The sequence below is a fragment of the Mollisia scopiformis genome (genome assembly GCF_001500285.1).
Source record: "Mollisia scopiformis unplaced genomic scaffold LY89scaffold_3, whole genome shotgun sequence".
NCBI lineage: Eukaryota > Fungi > Ascomycota > Leotiomycetes > Helotiales > Mollisiaceae > Mollisia > Mollisia scopiformis.
Genome location: NW_017263583.1, coordinates 1147043 through 1159607, shown reverse-complemented (window position 1 = coordinate 1159607; position 12565 = coordinate 1147043). Strand labels below are relative to the sequence as shown.

The 12565-nt window shown below is 46.1% G+C and overlaps 6 protein-coding genes across 6 annotated transcripts; 5 read left to right on the top strand and 1 right to left on the bottom strand.

Annotated features, from left to right (window-relative positions):
• Positions 1-1071: 1071 nt before the first annotated feature.
• LY89DRAFT_777704 (uncharacterized protein) lies at positions 1072-2740 on the top strand (the record flags this gene model as incomplete). The annotated part of the gene is made up of 8 exons (XM_018222156.1): positions 1072-1260; positions 1310-1407; positions 1591-1734; positions 1798-1833; positions 1888-1909; positions 2002-2145; positions 2199-2523; positions 2589-2740. The coding sequence occupies 8 exons, from the start codon at positions 1072-1074 to the stop codon at positions 2738-2740; spliced, it is 1110 nt and encodes a 369-aa protein (XP_018076997.1).
• Positions 2741-2875: 135 nt separating this feature from the next.
• Positions 2876-5122, top strand: LY89DRAFT_636832 (acetyl-CoA synthetase-like protein). Its single transcript, XM_018211502.1, has 3 exons — positions 2876-3330; positions 3396-4030; positions 4082-5122. Exons 1-3 carry the CDS (start codon positions 3231-3233, stop codon positions 5009-5011), a joined length of 1665 nt encoding a protein of 554 aa, XP_018076996.1. The 5' UTR covers positions 2876-3230; the 3' UTR covers positions 5012-5122.
• Positions 5123-5831: 709 nt separating this feature from the next.
• On the top strand, positions 5832-6221 carry LY89DRAFT_728760 (uncharacterized protein; the record flags this gene model as incomplete). Its single annotated transcript, XM_018219303.1, has 3 exons — positions 5832-5979; positions 6033-6133; positions 6186-6221. 3 exons carry the CDS (start codon positions 5832-5834, stop codon positions 6219-6221), a joined length of 285 nt encoding a protein of 94 aa, XP_018076995.1.
• Positions 6222-6700: 479 nt separating this feature from the next.
• Positions 6701-7669, top strand: LY89DRAFT_728759 (uncharacterized protein; the record flags this gene model as incomplete). The annotated part of the gene is made up of 2 exons (XM_018219302.1): positions 6701-6872; positions 6927-7669. 2 exons carry the CDS (start codon positions 6701-6703, stop codon positions 7667-7669), a joined length of 915 nt encoding a protein of 304 aa, XP_018076994.1.
• Positions 7670-8625: 956 nt separating this feature from the next.
• LY89DRAFT_728758 (uncharacterized protein) lies at positions 8626-10047 on the bottom strand (the record flags this gene model as incomplete). Its single annotated transcript, XM_018219301.1, has 1 exon — positions 8626-10047. One exon carries the CDS (start codon positions 10045-10047, stop codon positions 8626-8628), a length of 1422 nt encoding a protein of 473 aa, XP_018076993.1.
• A 651-nt stretch (positions 10048-10698) lies between these two features.
• Positions 10699-11843, top strand: LY89DRAFT_636830 (F1F0 ATP synthase assembly protein-like protein Atp11). The gene is made up of 2 exons (XM_018211501.1): positions 10699-10913; positions 10969-11843. Exons 1-2 carry the CDS (start codon positions 10741-10743, stop codon positions 11723-11725), a joined length of 930 nt encoding a protein of 309 aa, XP_018076992.1. The 5' UTR covers positions 10699-10740; the 3' UTR covers positions 11726-11843.
• Positions 11844-12565: the final 722 nt, after the last annotated feature.

Below are 12565 nucleotides of genomic sequence, written 5' to 3'. Positions count from 1 at the left end.
TGACGACAGGCACTCCTAATTCTCTATGCATCATTTGATTTTCTTGCTTCTGCTGCAGGTATCAGAAGTCTCCACCGATGGGTGGGCATGGCTTGGTTCGGTGTCGAAAGTGAATACTCTAGCCAAAGATGAAAATATCTCTTTTACGGTTTGATGACTACTCGACGACCTTGGAAATCGTAGGCGATTTCTTTACGGCTTAAATGCCCTTCAAAAATAAAAACGCCATTGACGAGTTGGTGAGACGACAGTGGCACGGCAAGACTCTCACTCACAGATGATGTTAGTGGAGCATTTGTGTAAGTCAATCCCTTGTTGGAGTATACAATACCACAGTACATATGAGCATACCTGCACTTTGAAAGACAACTGCTGACTTCCAATGACAGGTGGGCCAAAAACAGTGAACAGATCTGCTTTTCCCAGCTATGGATGGAGGATGGTTGCTGAGCGTGAAAAGGGAAATGTAAACTGACACTCAGTCAGAGGTTGGCATGTTGATTGTCGTGGCGGCTCGAGAGCGTCCGATCGTGTTTGTTGACCTCCCATAGACTTTTTTCGACAACGGGGAGCCTGGGTTCGGGGTTGGTGGGTAGTCATTCTGTTGAACTGGTGCTCTTACCAGTGCCTTTTCGTAGATAGACTATCGCGAATCAGCCACTCGGCTTGCTTCCCATTCTAGCACTACTCGACGTGATGTGACTTGCTTGAACATTCCAGGGATGAAGCTTGATATATGGCTTCGCGGCTCGCGTATTCCTTGCTGGGCGGAAATAAGCTTATGAGATGAGACTTCTGTAGGCTTTGATAAGTGCCTGAACAGCAGCGGTGATGGATCTTCAGGGCCAATTTCCAGTGCTTTGGTTGCTAAACGGACGATTTGCTGGAGTATCAATGTACCCCACAATACCCCGCATCAGCAACTAAAAGTATCCATCCCATCCCATCTTTGCTGGAAGAGTTTTTATCCGTTCTTCCTTGATTTTTTTGACATTGTTACTATGAGTATAAAATCCTGTCGAACTTCCTGTAGGTGTATTTTGTCAAATTATTGTTTCACTATTCTTAATCATGAAGTCTTCTTTATACACCGTGGTGTCGGCAATTTCCCTTGTCTCAGCACATCCGCATGCCGCTCTAAATCCTAAAGTTTTGGTCTCAAGACAATTTAATACTCAAGATCCTTATACGAATTGGCCTACCTATGATCAATTGCCATTGGATCCTTCTTACCCCACCAAAGCTGCTTGGGGAGTTTGGGTTAGTGCATCTGCATTCGGATCTGGAGATGGAGCTAATTTGGACATAGGGCGCAGACGATGTTCAAGGAGCGTTGAATCATATCACTAATGCTACCATTCTTGCTGCGAGGGGCGAGATTCAGTTGGGGAGAGCTATTAACCTCAAGTGAGTTTCTTCTTCAGTAGTAACCATCTTCTTGTGAAATGTTTTCTTTTGGAAAATTCAAGGAGCTTTGCGCTAGACATCTTGCAACGGATGCCAGCGCGAATAGCGCATATTGCGCGCGTAGCGCAAATCGCGCGAATTGCGGCAGGTAATGATAGAAAACGCAGGCTAATAAATTTAAAGCATGGATTTGAACGCTTTCACGACTCCTATCAATCCAAACCGGAAACCACTAAATCATCTTTTTCAACCTGGAGATGGGTATACGGATGATGTGGTCGTGCTGAACACGCAAGTCAGTACCCAGTATGATGGATTGAGGCATTTGTGAGTTGAAAATTCTGAAAGCTTGAGGTGTATTCAAAAAAAGATGCGGGCTGATCTGTGTAGTCCATATTCAACGGATGGAAACACTACTACATATCAGTGAGTTTGCGTAAATCATGTGGTGATGAGAACCAGGGAACTGACTGGGAGAAGATGGTATAATGACTTGATCGAGGTATGTCACTTCGTAACTTGCTCATGTGGAAGTCCCTCATTATGCCCGTAAATGAAGTAATAAAGGAGAAAAGATAGCTAATCGCATACAAGAATTTCGATCAAGTAGTAGGCCCTGCTCCTACCGAAGTTCTAGGTATCCAGCAAGCAGCCCAGAAAGGCATCGCTGGACGGGGAGTGCTTCTTGATTTCGTAGGTTGGGCTCTGACTCAAAACATGACCTTCGATGCATTTACCGTTAGTCCTGTGTTTCGTTATCATTTATTTTCTAGACACTTATAATGCCATAGGGATATGGGATTAACACTAGCTCCCTCGATGCTATTGCGGCTTGGCAAGGTCTACCTTCCAACTGGTCTCTTCCTGGAGATATGCTCCTCATCCGCACAGGCTGGACTAAGGCCTACTTGAATCTAACATCGTACAACCAAGAAATTCTTCCTTGGGATCCAAATTTGGGATCTGTAGGTATGAATTGTAGCGATGATTCGCTCGCTTGGCTTTGGGAGAAGAAGCTTGCTCTTATCGGTGCAGACAACCCTGCTTTTGAGAGTTTACCTATGGACAAAACAATAGGAGGTGTAGCTAGGAGCTTGCACCAAGTGTTTATTGGTGGTAGGTCGACTTCTTTCTTATGTTGCTCGATGAGGTGTGTGCACACGTGCTGACATTTCGAGCAGGGTGGGGTCAAAGTATCGTGGAGTTTCTAGATCTAGAAACCTTGGCAGAAGAATTGCATCAATTAGGGAGATCAACTTTCTTCTTGACAATTCAGAACTTGAACATCAAGTCAGGAATTGCGAGTCCACCAAATGCGCTCGCCATTTTATGAGAGGCGAGTATTCAAGGGGCAAAACTAGCGAGACTGGAAACGCATTGTGTTTGATCAGTAATTAAAAACAGCATCAACCTCTCTCACATTCATCCCAACTTCCTCTCCATATATATATCTTCATCTGAATATCACTTCAGATATTTTGTAGCACTTTTGAAACGTCACGTGTACCCCCACACATTCGGCAACGGTTTTCCCCATACGGAGAAGGTGCCTCGGTTCGGCATCCCATTCCTGACAAACTTCTCCAATTCGTGACGTTCTGTGGAGATTCGAGACCAGTGAATACCGATTGCCCGCCTCGAGTATTTAGAGCGCTATCCCCGGCCGTCGTCACCAAGATGAGTACTCTTAACACTACGGTCAACGTTGTCGTCGGAATCGTCCTTTCTTCTATCGTCGCATACATCCTCCCTAATTACGTTGCCTGGGTTCCTGATTTCGATATCTGGGTCTTTCTTCTGCTGGTGGGAATCAATCTTACGCAATGCCTACCGAATCAGCATACCCCAAGCTAGATATCCCGAACGTGGATCTATGGACATTTCTATTTGAGCGGAAAGACAGGTCTTTTCCTGATGATAAAGGTAGCATTCAATTGAGCGTTTGCGAGAAGCAGCAGAGGTGGCGCAAAATACTAATTGAGATACAGTAATCTACATCAATCCCGATACGAAGCGTTCATACACATATGGCCAAGTTCGAAGCACAGCGCTTGACTTTGGAAAGGGATTGAAGGCGAATTGGGAGTGGAAGAAGGGCGATGTTCTAGCGTTATATACTCCAAATTGTATCGACACACCTGCGATATTATGGGGGACACTGTGGGCGGGAGGCATTGTGTCGCCTGCGAATCCGGGATATACTGCTGAGGAATTGGCATTCCAATTGAAGGACTCGGGAGCCAAGGCATTAGCAACGCAAAAACCCTTCTTGCAGACAGCACTGGAGGCATGCAAGAAAGCTGGCATTGAGGAGGACAGGATTATTTTGATTGGCGATGAGAAGGACGAGACTGCCAAATTCAAGCACTTCACGAATGTGAGAAATATTTCGGGAGCCACGAGGTTTAGGAAAGCAAAAATTGATCCCAAGAAAGATCTTGCATTTTTGGTATACTCCTCGGGGACGACAGGGCATCCTAAGGGAGTGATGCTGAGCCATTCCAACATTGTGGCAAATACTATGATGATTAAAGTTGGAGAAGGTGGGAACCTGAGTTGGAAGGGAGGCAAGGACGGTCAAGGAGACAAGATTATGGCTTTTTTGCCCTTCTTCCATATCTATGTGAGTACCATATGTCTAGGTCTTGGAGACAATAGCTAATGGGGGGTACAGGGTCTTACTTGCTTGATCCACCAGTCCATTTACTCGGGATTCACATTGATCGTCATGCCAAAATTCGACCTCGAACAGTTCTGCTCGCACATTGAGAAATTCGGCATCACATTTGCATACGTTGTCCCACCGATTGTCCTCTTACTCGGGAAATCCCCAGTGGTCTCGAAGTACGATCTCAGCTCGATACGGATGATGAACTCCGGGGCGGCGCCTCTCACACGCGAGCTTGTGGAAGCTGTATATGATCGGCTGAAGATACCAATCAAGCAAGGTTACGGTCTCTCCGAAACAAGTCCCACGACTCACACGCAGCCATGGGAGACTTGGCGTACACACATCGGTTCTGTGGGTCGCTTACTTCCCAATCAAGCTGCGAAGTACATGTCACCTGAAGAGAAAGAAGTATCAGCAGGAGAAACAGGAGAGTTATGGTTGAAGGGACCAAATATCTTCCTCGGTTATCTCAACAACGAAGAAGGTACGAAGAACGCCTTGACCGCAGATGGATACTTCAAGACTGGCGACGTTGGCCACCAAGATAAGGACGGCAATTTCTTCATCACCGATCGAGTAAAGGAACTCATCAAGTACAAAGGTTTCCAGGTCCCACCGGCCGAGCTGGAAGGACTCTTGATTTCACATCCAGATATCGACGATGTAGCAGTGATTGGCATCCAAGACCACGAGCAAGCTACAGAAGTTCCAAGGGCTTATGTTGTCCCGAAGAAGGGAGTTGAAGGCAACAAAGAGACCGAGAAAAATATCGTAGATTGGTTGGCGAAGAAAGTCGCCAGTCATAAGAAATTGCGAGGAGGTGTAAGATTCGTGGATGAAGTACCCAAGAGCGCTTCAGGTAAAATTCTTCGCAGAGTTCTGAAAGTTCGAGCCCAGGAGGAAGAGAAGAAAGGCGAGAAAGCTAAGCTATAAATCTACTCTGCATGTGGTTGCTTGGATATTATTTTGGGATAGGCGGTAACAGGATGGGTAGACATCTGGGACGATTTGGACATAGATTCCAGATATACAACGGTTTTGCATAGCACTTTGCCCTTCACTTTACAGTGCATTGTCCTGTCGTATGCGCATGCTAGATGCTAGTGCATCAACTTTGCTTGACTTTCTATGCCAAATGCCTGTTATGCAGAGCGGAAGGAGGGAGAAAACAGTTTTCCTATCCGATCACATGATTTCATTGTTATCACGACTGTGTCGTCGGGATTCTCTCGTCGCACGCAGAATCAGATGCGAAGATTTCGTTGTCAGAGATACAATGTAGTCAAGTCCGAGATCGGTGGGTTCCACTGGGCCACAGATGAAGCATGGCCCGAGACTTAGTGTCACATTTCACGTCTTTTGCTCTAGTTGACCGCTCAGATATATTTCCGTACCTCGCCGTTCATTGCTCAAGTTGGTCTTCAAATTGTTAATCATTAACTTTTTGGCATCGAAAGTACGTGAGTTATGTGCGAGCAGGAAAGCATTTTGTCTACCATGTTTCCACGCACAAACTACTTTTGGGAACCAGATCTGTACCTCAGATGGATTACGGACCACAATTGAGTTCTGCCAAGGTCAAGTACTAGCATTTCCAGTATAAATGAAGTAAGCCCATAAAGCTGTTCAGATGGCTCACATCATCTATTCAGCACTCTGGAACTATCAGAACCCGGGGCACAGCACTTCTATTTAAGAGACGTGATCTGTTTCCTCTCCATCACCTCAAAGAAAAGAACGACAATCAACAATCATGCAATTCCACCTCTTCCCTCTCCTGCTCCTCGCCGCCAGTCCATTAGCAGCCAGCTTCCGCTGCAGCGGCGCACTTGCTGGCAAATGCTGCAATCCTTCTTCGCTGTTCAGCAGCGGCACCATCTCCTTCGGCATCTATTCTGCATGTGAGCATTTCCCTGTTCAACGCAAACGCTTCGAGCTACTAACGATTCTCTAGGCTCGCCAGCGAAGGTTCAGGCGAATACGAACCCGGCTTTGAAGCAGTATACTTGTAAATTGAATACGCCTGGGCATACGCAAGGGAACTGCTGTTATTCGGTGAGTGTATCGGCTTTAGAAGGAGAGAATTTATTGCTGATTGTTGCGAAAGCTTGGGAGTACGGCTGTTATCTGCGGGGAGGCATGATGATATGGGATTCTGATGACAGTATTGAAATGGGCTAGGAGTGCATTGTAGGAGAATGGACATGTTTAGCCGAAATGAGAGAAACATTGAATTGCTATTGAAAGGCTTGCCAAGATATCAAAAATCGCCTTTTAGCCAGCTCTAACTTGTACTCGGCGTTGTACAAAATGAATTACTATTACAACGAAAACAGCCCAATGACCATATCATACGAATTTATTGCCTAAATCACTTCCCTTTAGGTACTGATCTTGTGTATCAACTTCTCCAATCACTAACAGTAGTCATTATTTTGCGGTATCCTGCCTAGAGCTGCAGCCTGAATCCTGTCTATTTTCTGCTTTTTGGGTGTCGCCAACCCCTGTTAGCATCAGCAATTGCCTACGCGAACTCTGGGCGCGCGATACAAATATCAAATGTCGTCGCAAATGTCCTTCAGTATTCCTTCATCTAAACTGTTCTTACTTGCAATACTTACAATGAGCGGGACAAAGTACGTTGTTGATCGCATCTTTGGCGGCACCGCCTCGTATGATTCAATTGTTGGCCCTGGAGCTCCAGCAACCAGCTCCCAACACGAGCGCGTCTGGCCCGAGATCCCCTTGGAATATCGCCCGCCTGCTCCTGAAATTGAAAATGCGGTCAAAGAAGGTACGGAAACCACTTAGTCTTTGACTATGCGCTTCTAGCACTGACATTCGACAGTTACATACATTTTGGGTTATCTCCAACGTGTATTAACTCCCACGCCATTGCCCAACGATGACCTGCAACTCATGTCTGACTACCTTTTGTCCTTGGAAACCAGAAATGACTTGACAGCACACGTGCTTCAACAAGTCGATGCGAGAACCAACATCAGGGCATTAACAAGAATCCTGTTGAAAGACGATACGACATACGAATTCAAGTCTCGCGCAACAGCTCTGGCGAAGCACTGGAATGGTATCGAGTTATTAATTTCGAAAATTACCCCAGAAGAGATACTAGCCGATCGTCCTGTTGCGCCGCTCAAGACGGAACTTCCAGACGACAAACCAGCGGGATGGCAACTAGACTTGGGAGAAGCCCGAACAGCTGAAGCAGCACGACAACTCGAGCTACTCAACATCGAGAAGAATCGATGCATCAAGTACTGGACCACCGTCAAGCCGCCAAAGCCGATGGGTTGGGCTCCAGCTGATGGAGATGCCTGGAAGAAGGTGCCTCGAGCTGATCTGGAGAACGGAGATTTGTTCTTTACTCCGTACTTCAAACCTATATGGGAAAGCTATAACATGGCACATATGGATGCTTCGTTTTGGACCGATCCCGATAATACAGCTGAAGAAGAGGAGGAATACCAGAAGAACAGGTCTGAGAAACACCAGTCGACAATGTTTTCTCTGGAAATGAGAAAGGCGAGGAAAGACCATGCCACGTCCCTAGGATATGAGAGAGTCTTTTAGCGTTGGTACTGAGACGGGTTGACTTTCGGAACGGTCCCGGAATTAGAGACTTGTAAGTTCAGAGAAGTAAGTTGCAAAGTTAGATGCAGTATCGAAACTAACGATTTAAATTTCCTATGTGCCTTTTCTTTGGAAGTCTTCCACTAGTAGCTAGTAGATTCAATAATGAGCGGATGTTACGCCGCATCACTTAATACAAGTAGTGACTTTGAGACTTAGAAATAATCCACTAGGGTTTCTCTAGTGAACATCATCGCATTTCCAGAACTTCTACGTCCCTACTTGATACAGTGACATGAGCCTACCATATGCCGAGTATTATTATATAATTGTTGCAAGCACTCAGGCCCCTACCGCAAGAAGGTCATTGTAGAGAGTCGTCCACTTCAGCTGTACGTTCCTATCCAAATGCTCGCATAGAGGCATCTTCACCTCGCTCAGCACAATGCAAGGAGGTTGAGGAATGCACGTGCTACACAGATTGCCCCTCCGACGTCTAGAAGTTTGTCAGCCAGTGTGTCGCGACAGGATTTCAAGTTTTCCCTTACTTTCCACCTTTCTCGGCAAGATCTTTGTGACAACTACCCTCCTTTTCAATCACTTCGGCCATTTTGGAAGCGATCGGACCAAACACCCTGCCTGAAAAGATATGTTCATCACCCCTGACACCCATTTGTGCCACGAATGACCCTTCTCGAAGGATAAGTCTACTCACAAGAACCCCAATTGCATTGAAGCTAGGATTCTTTCGTGCCACCTCCTGGGTTCCTGGAGACATCGGTAGCAGACTTTGAAGATATCGGTCACACCGTTGGTGCATTCTAACGTAATTAAAGGACAATCTCCGACTTTCAATTTCATTAAGTGTAGCGAAAATCAGTCCGACTAGTGCTCCTACAGGAAGCTAGGAAGATTTTGAGTTTAAGGAGCTAAGTTTATCTCTGACTTTAGACAAATCATTGATGTGATGAGCCAGTGCAGATCTCACATTTGGAAGCATGATTCGAAAAGAAAGTCGTGGAGATGCCGTTGACTAAAGCCCATTGTCGAAGAATAGTGGTCAGTGTTTCAGGACGTGAGCCTAGGAAGAAGTCTTTGTCAGAATGATTGGAGAAAATGTGTTCGAGATCGTCCCATTGCCGTGATAAGAGTTGTGCTTTTTGGACAGCATTGTACAAGTGAGAACAGGCAAGGATTGATATCCTGCTGTCTGCCGAGTGCATCCCAACCCGCTGCAAATTCATTTGGCAGTAGAATAGTAACAAACCACAGAGCAGTGGGTGCTCTTTGAGTAATTTAAAAGCTGGAGCTGGAACTGAATCTGCAGCCAGCCGAGAGCCATTTGCGTGAAACATCTGCGACCGAGCCTCGTTCTTCCATTGTTGGCAAATGTCTTCGTCGATCAGGCGTTTCATCTTATCCAAAGAACCCTTCGCACTCGAAACAAGACTCGAAAGATCGCGTTGTACGTCCAAATAATCTCTGAATCGCCGCAACTCGTTAAAACCATCACTAACAGATTCGCCCATGATCTCTTTAATGTCCAAGAAAGCTTGGGACGAAAAAACAGCACTCAAAGACTTGCCTCCGGCTCGATTTGCAATCGAGTCACGCAGTGTTTGCGTAACTAGATCTACAACAGGCAGCTCGTGGTGCAAAACTTCGTGGACGGCAGCCTCGCTCGCAATTGAGAACAAATCACTCTTGTATCTCAAGATGCGAAGCTCGTATGCGTCAGCAGCCTTGGATTCTATGTCTTTTTGGACATCTTGTTGATATACCTGGCTGTTCGAGGCACACACGGCACTGAGAACCATCTGGTCTATGCTGGTGACGGTGGTCCACGCAGTTAAAGCATCCATGCTGAGCCAATAACCAAGCACTTGTTTGACAACAACATAGCAACCCTTGTCAATCTGTTCAGTTTCCACTGCCAGAAATGTCGAACTCCAGCCTGGTGATCTAAAAATGGAGAGTAGAGCAATCATGATCTTATAACCAGTCGTTAGATCTGGATATGTTTCCAAAAATTCCGCTTCCACGTATATACCAAACTCAAGAGCAGCGTTCGTTGCTACAGACACGCTCACCAGGTCTGAACGCCCTGCACGATAGTCTGTCCATAGCATACCAATATCCTGACGCAGAAGGTTGAGATCTTCGTACAGACAATAGATTGCGAGTAGTTTCTCTTCATCTTCAGCCTCATCCTTCTTCAAGGTCCATGTGGTTGACGTCGTTGGTTTGGTGGCTTTCACTCCTTCGGACGGAGGCTGCTCAAAACTTGGTTCATCGAGGTCTAAGGCTTCAAATATATTCCGTAGTTTATCTTCAGTCATGGGAGTTGATGCTTCTTGAGCGAGAAAGCATCCCCACATGGCTTCAGAGTCAAGAGTATGTCCTCAAACCAATCATTGAAGTATCGATGTCCACGGTTTCCCTGCACAGTATCCTCGCTGGCTTGCGTTTGTTTAGCAAACCAATTTGTGAACTTCTTCCGAAGTGACAGAGCGCGCTTCGCAAGCCCAAGAATCGAAGGCGAAATGGTGACAACCGGATCACGGGCTCGGGCCAATGTCTCGGCGCATGCTTGGAAGTCCTTCAAGCTCAATTGAGGAAATTCGACCCGTGGAATTTGAGTTTGCGTCTGATTTGAGGCAGCCTTTCGTGCTTTGCCTTTCAGTCTTGTTGATTTAGGAACAGCAGTCGGACCAGAGGAAAATCGGTGGCCGCGATCCTTGGCGGTGTTCACCAGCCAGGAGAGAAAGTGGTTGGTATCGTCTTAGTACGACTTGTACGTCCCTCTTACTTGTTGATCCATCTTGAGCAGAAACTACTGATCGTCGTCGGCAAATGAAGTTAGAAAAGTGAGCACCGAGAAGTACAAGAGGAAAGGGTTTAGGAACTGTCGCTTAGCAAAAGCAATAAAAAGGGGGGAAGCTAGCTGCGTTTCAGGACTCACACGTGATGCGGCCGCATTGGTCCAAGCTTCAATGTCAAGGCTGAGCTTTCGTCAACTACAACCATCACTGCATTCCGACTTCCCCACGGCATTGGCATTTGCATTCATCATGGCAAGCTTGCGAACCCCAGCTCTCCGGCATGTGGTATCCGGTGCAGCTCCATATCTGCGTGCTACCCAACGAAGATGGGCACAAGTGCATGACGTTAGATTTTTGGCCACTCAGCAGTCAGACAGAATTCTGGCCAAATACAAGGAGAAACTAGACAGGAAAGCAAAGGAGTGAGTCGAGTGTACCCATAGACATTTGGTACTGCTTGCTGATCTGTTGACATAGGGAAGGTCTCCGAGACATTAATGAACTGAAAGAAGTCTACAAAGACAAGATTCAAACCCTCAAAAAGAAGGCTGCAATACAAATACCGATAGCCACTCCACCTCCGGCAGAAGCAACAACACCGAAATCGACATCACCTTTTCCGCCACCTCCCCCTCCTCCACGAATACCAAACGAGAAAGCCCCTTCTTCGACGCCGGGCATCAAAACACTCTCCTCATACTTAGACATAGAAAAGACCCGCGCTTTGCCACAGAAAGAGCTAGAAGCAATTTGGCGCCTACGGCATGTGAATGATGCCCAATCACTCTGTGCCGTTATTCCACTCGATGTATACAGGACAATCGAAGCTACTGCAAAGCAGCATCCTCATTTTATTCTTCCTCTGCCAAAGGAGGGCCAAGGGGCTGAAATACATTTCCTGCAGTGGGCATTCCCTGCGGAAAACACAGTGACCGTGTTATTCACTCATTTGGCAGAATACAAACTGAGAGGGGAGTTTAGTCAACCACATACAACAATTACGCATCATCTAGAATTAGCACAAGACAAGGGATTAGTACTGCTGCAAGGACAAGTTGTTGAAGGAAGAGGAGTGAGTGTGGATGAGGCAAAATGGTTGGTCATGTGCCTTCAAAAGTTCTACGGGGTCGGAGGAGAAAAGAGTGAAAGGAGACGGCTGTTGGAGTTATTCAGAAATGGTGATCCAGAGTTTAGAGTCGAGGACTTGGTAGAAGAGGCGGAGAAAGTTGTGTAAGAAAATATGAATGGCATGAGGGTATGATTGTACATGTACGGCCATAAGATATAGAAATGGTTCGGCGTTTAGCATCTAAAGGAACACACCTGGCGAGAAAGAGCCTATCACTTCTAAGACATTCAATATTTCTCTTCTCCGATTATGTGCTTCTGCTTGCTTCCGAAATCTTGTCGGTTCTAGATATTTCTTGCAAAGAGCTTCTGCAAGTGCAGCATCAAGAATAGGCCTATCATACCTTTGCAAAGCTACACTCGGCACTTCTTTTTCATGCTGAGAGCTATATTTTCGAACAACAAAGCTCACTTCATGTGAGAAGACAAGTCTTTGTAGCAACTTCCTCGCTCTTCGAGTTCGTTCTTATGACCTTCTTGTTGAAAGATCCTAACGAGTTCTCTTTGCATCGTGTTCAATGATCCACCATGCTTAGCCCTTCCATCTTTGAAGCAAAATGAACGAAAGCACTCTTTCCCGTCATTCTTAGCTCTTGGAAGATGTGATAAACCATTAAAGTGTACTCAATACATATCCTAGAAATTTGTCCTGAGAAAGTAAAGATTCAGGAACCAGACTAGCATCTTATTTGTCTGCCAATGTCCTACACAGGACAAATATTCATTCAATCTCTCACCCAATAACATTGATTAGCGTCCCTCTATTGCCGAGACAAGGCTCGGCGGCCATGACTGTTTATCTCGATCCGTCCTCCACCTTACCATTGTCTTCAACAACCATTGTCACCCAACTTGGTGGGGATAGGGATACAATTTTAAAACCTCGATATCCCCTCGTGGGTCTGTTCAACAACAGACAGAATCAGCTTTCTGATAACGCGACGAG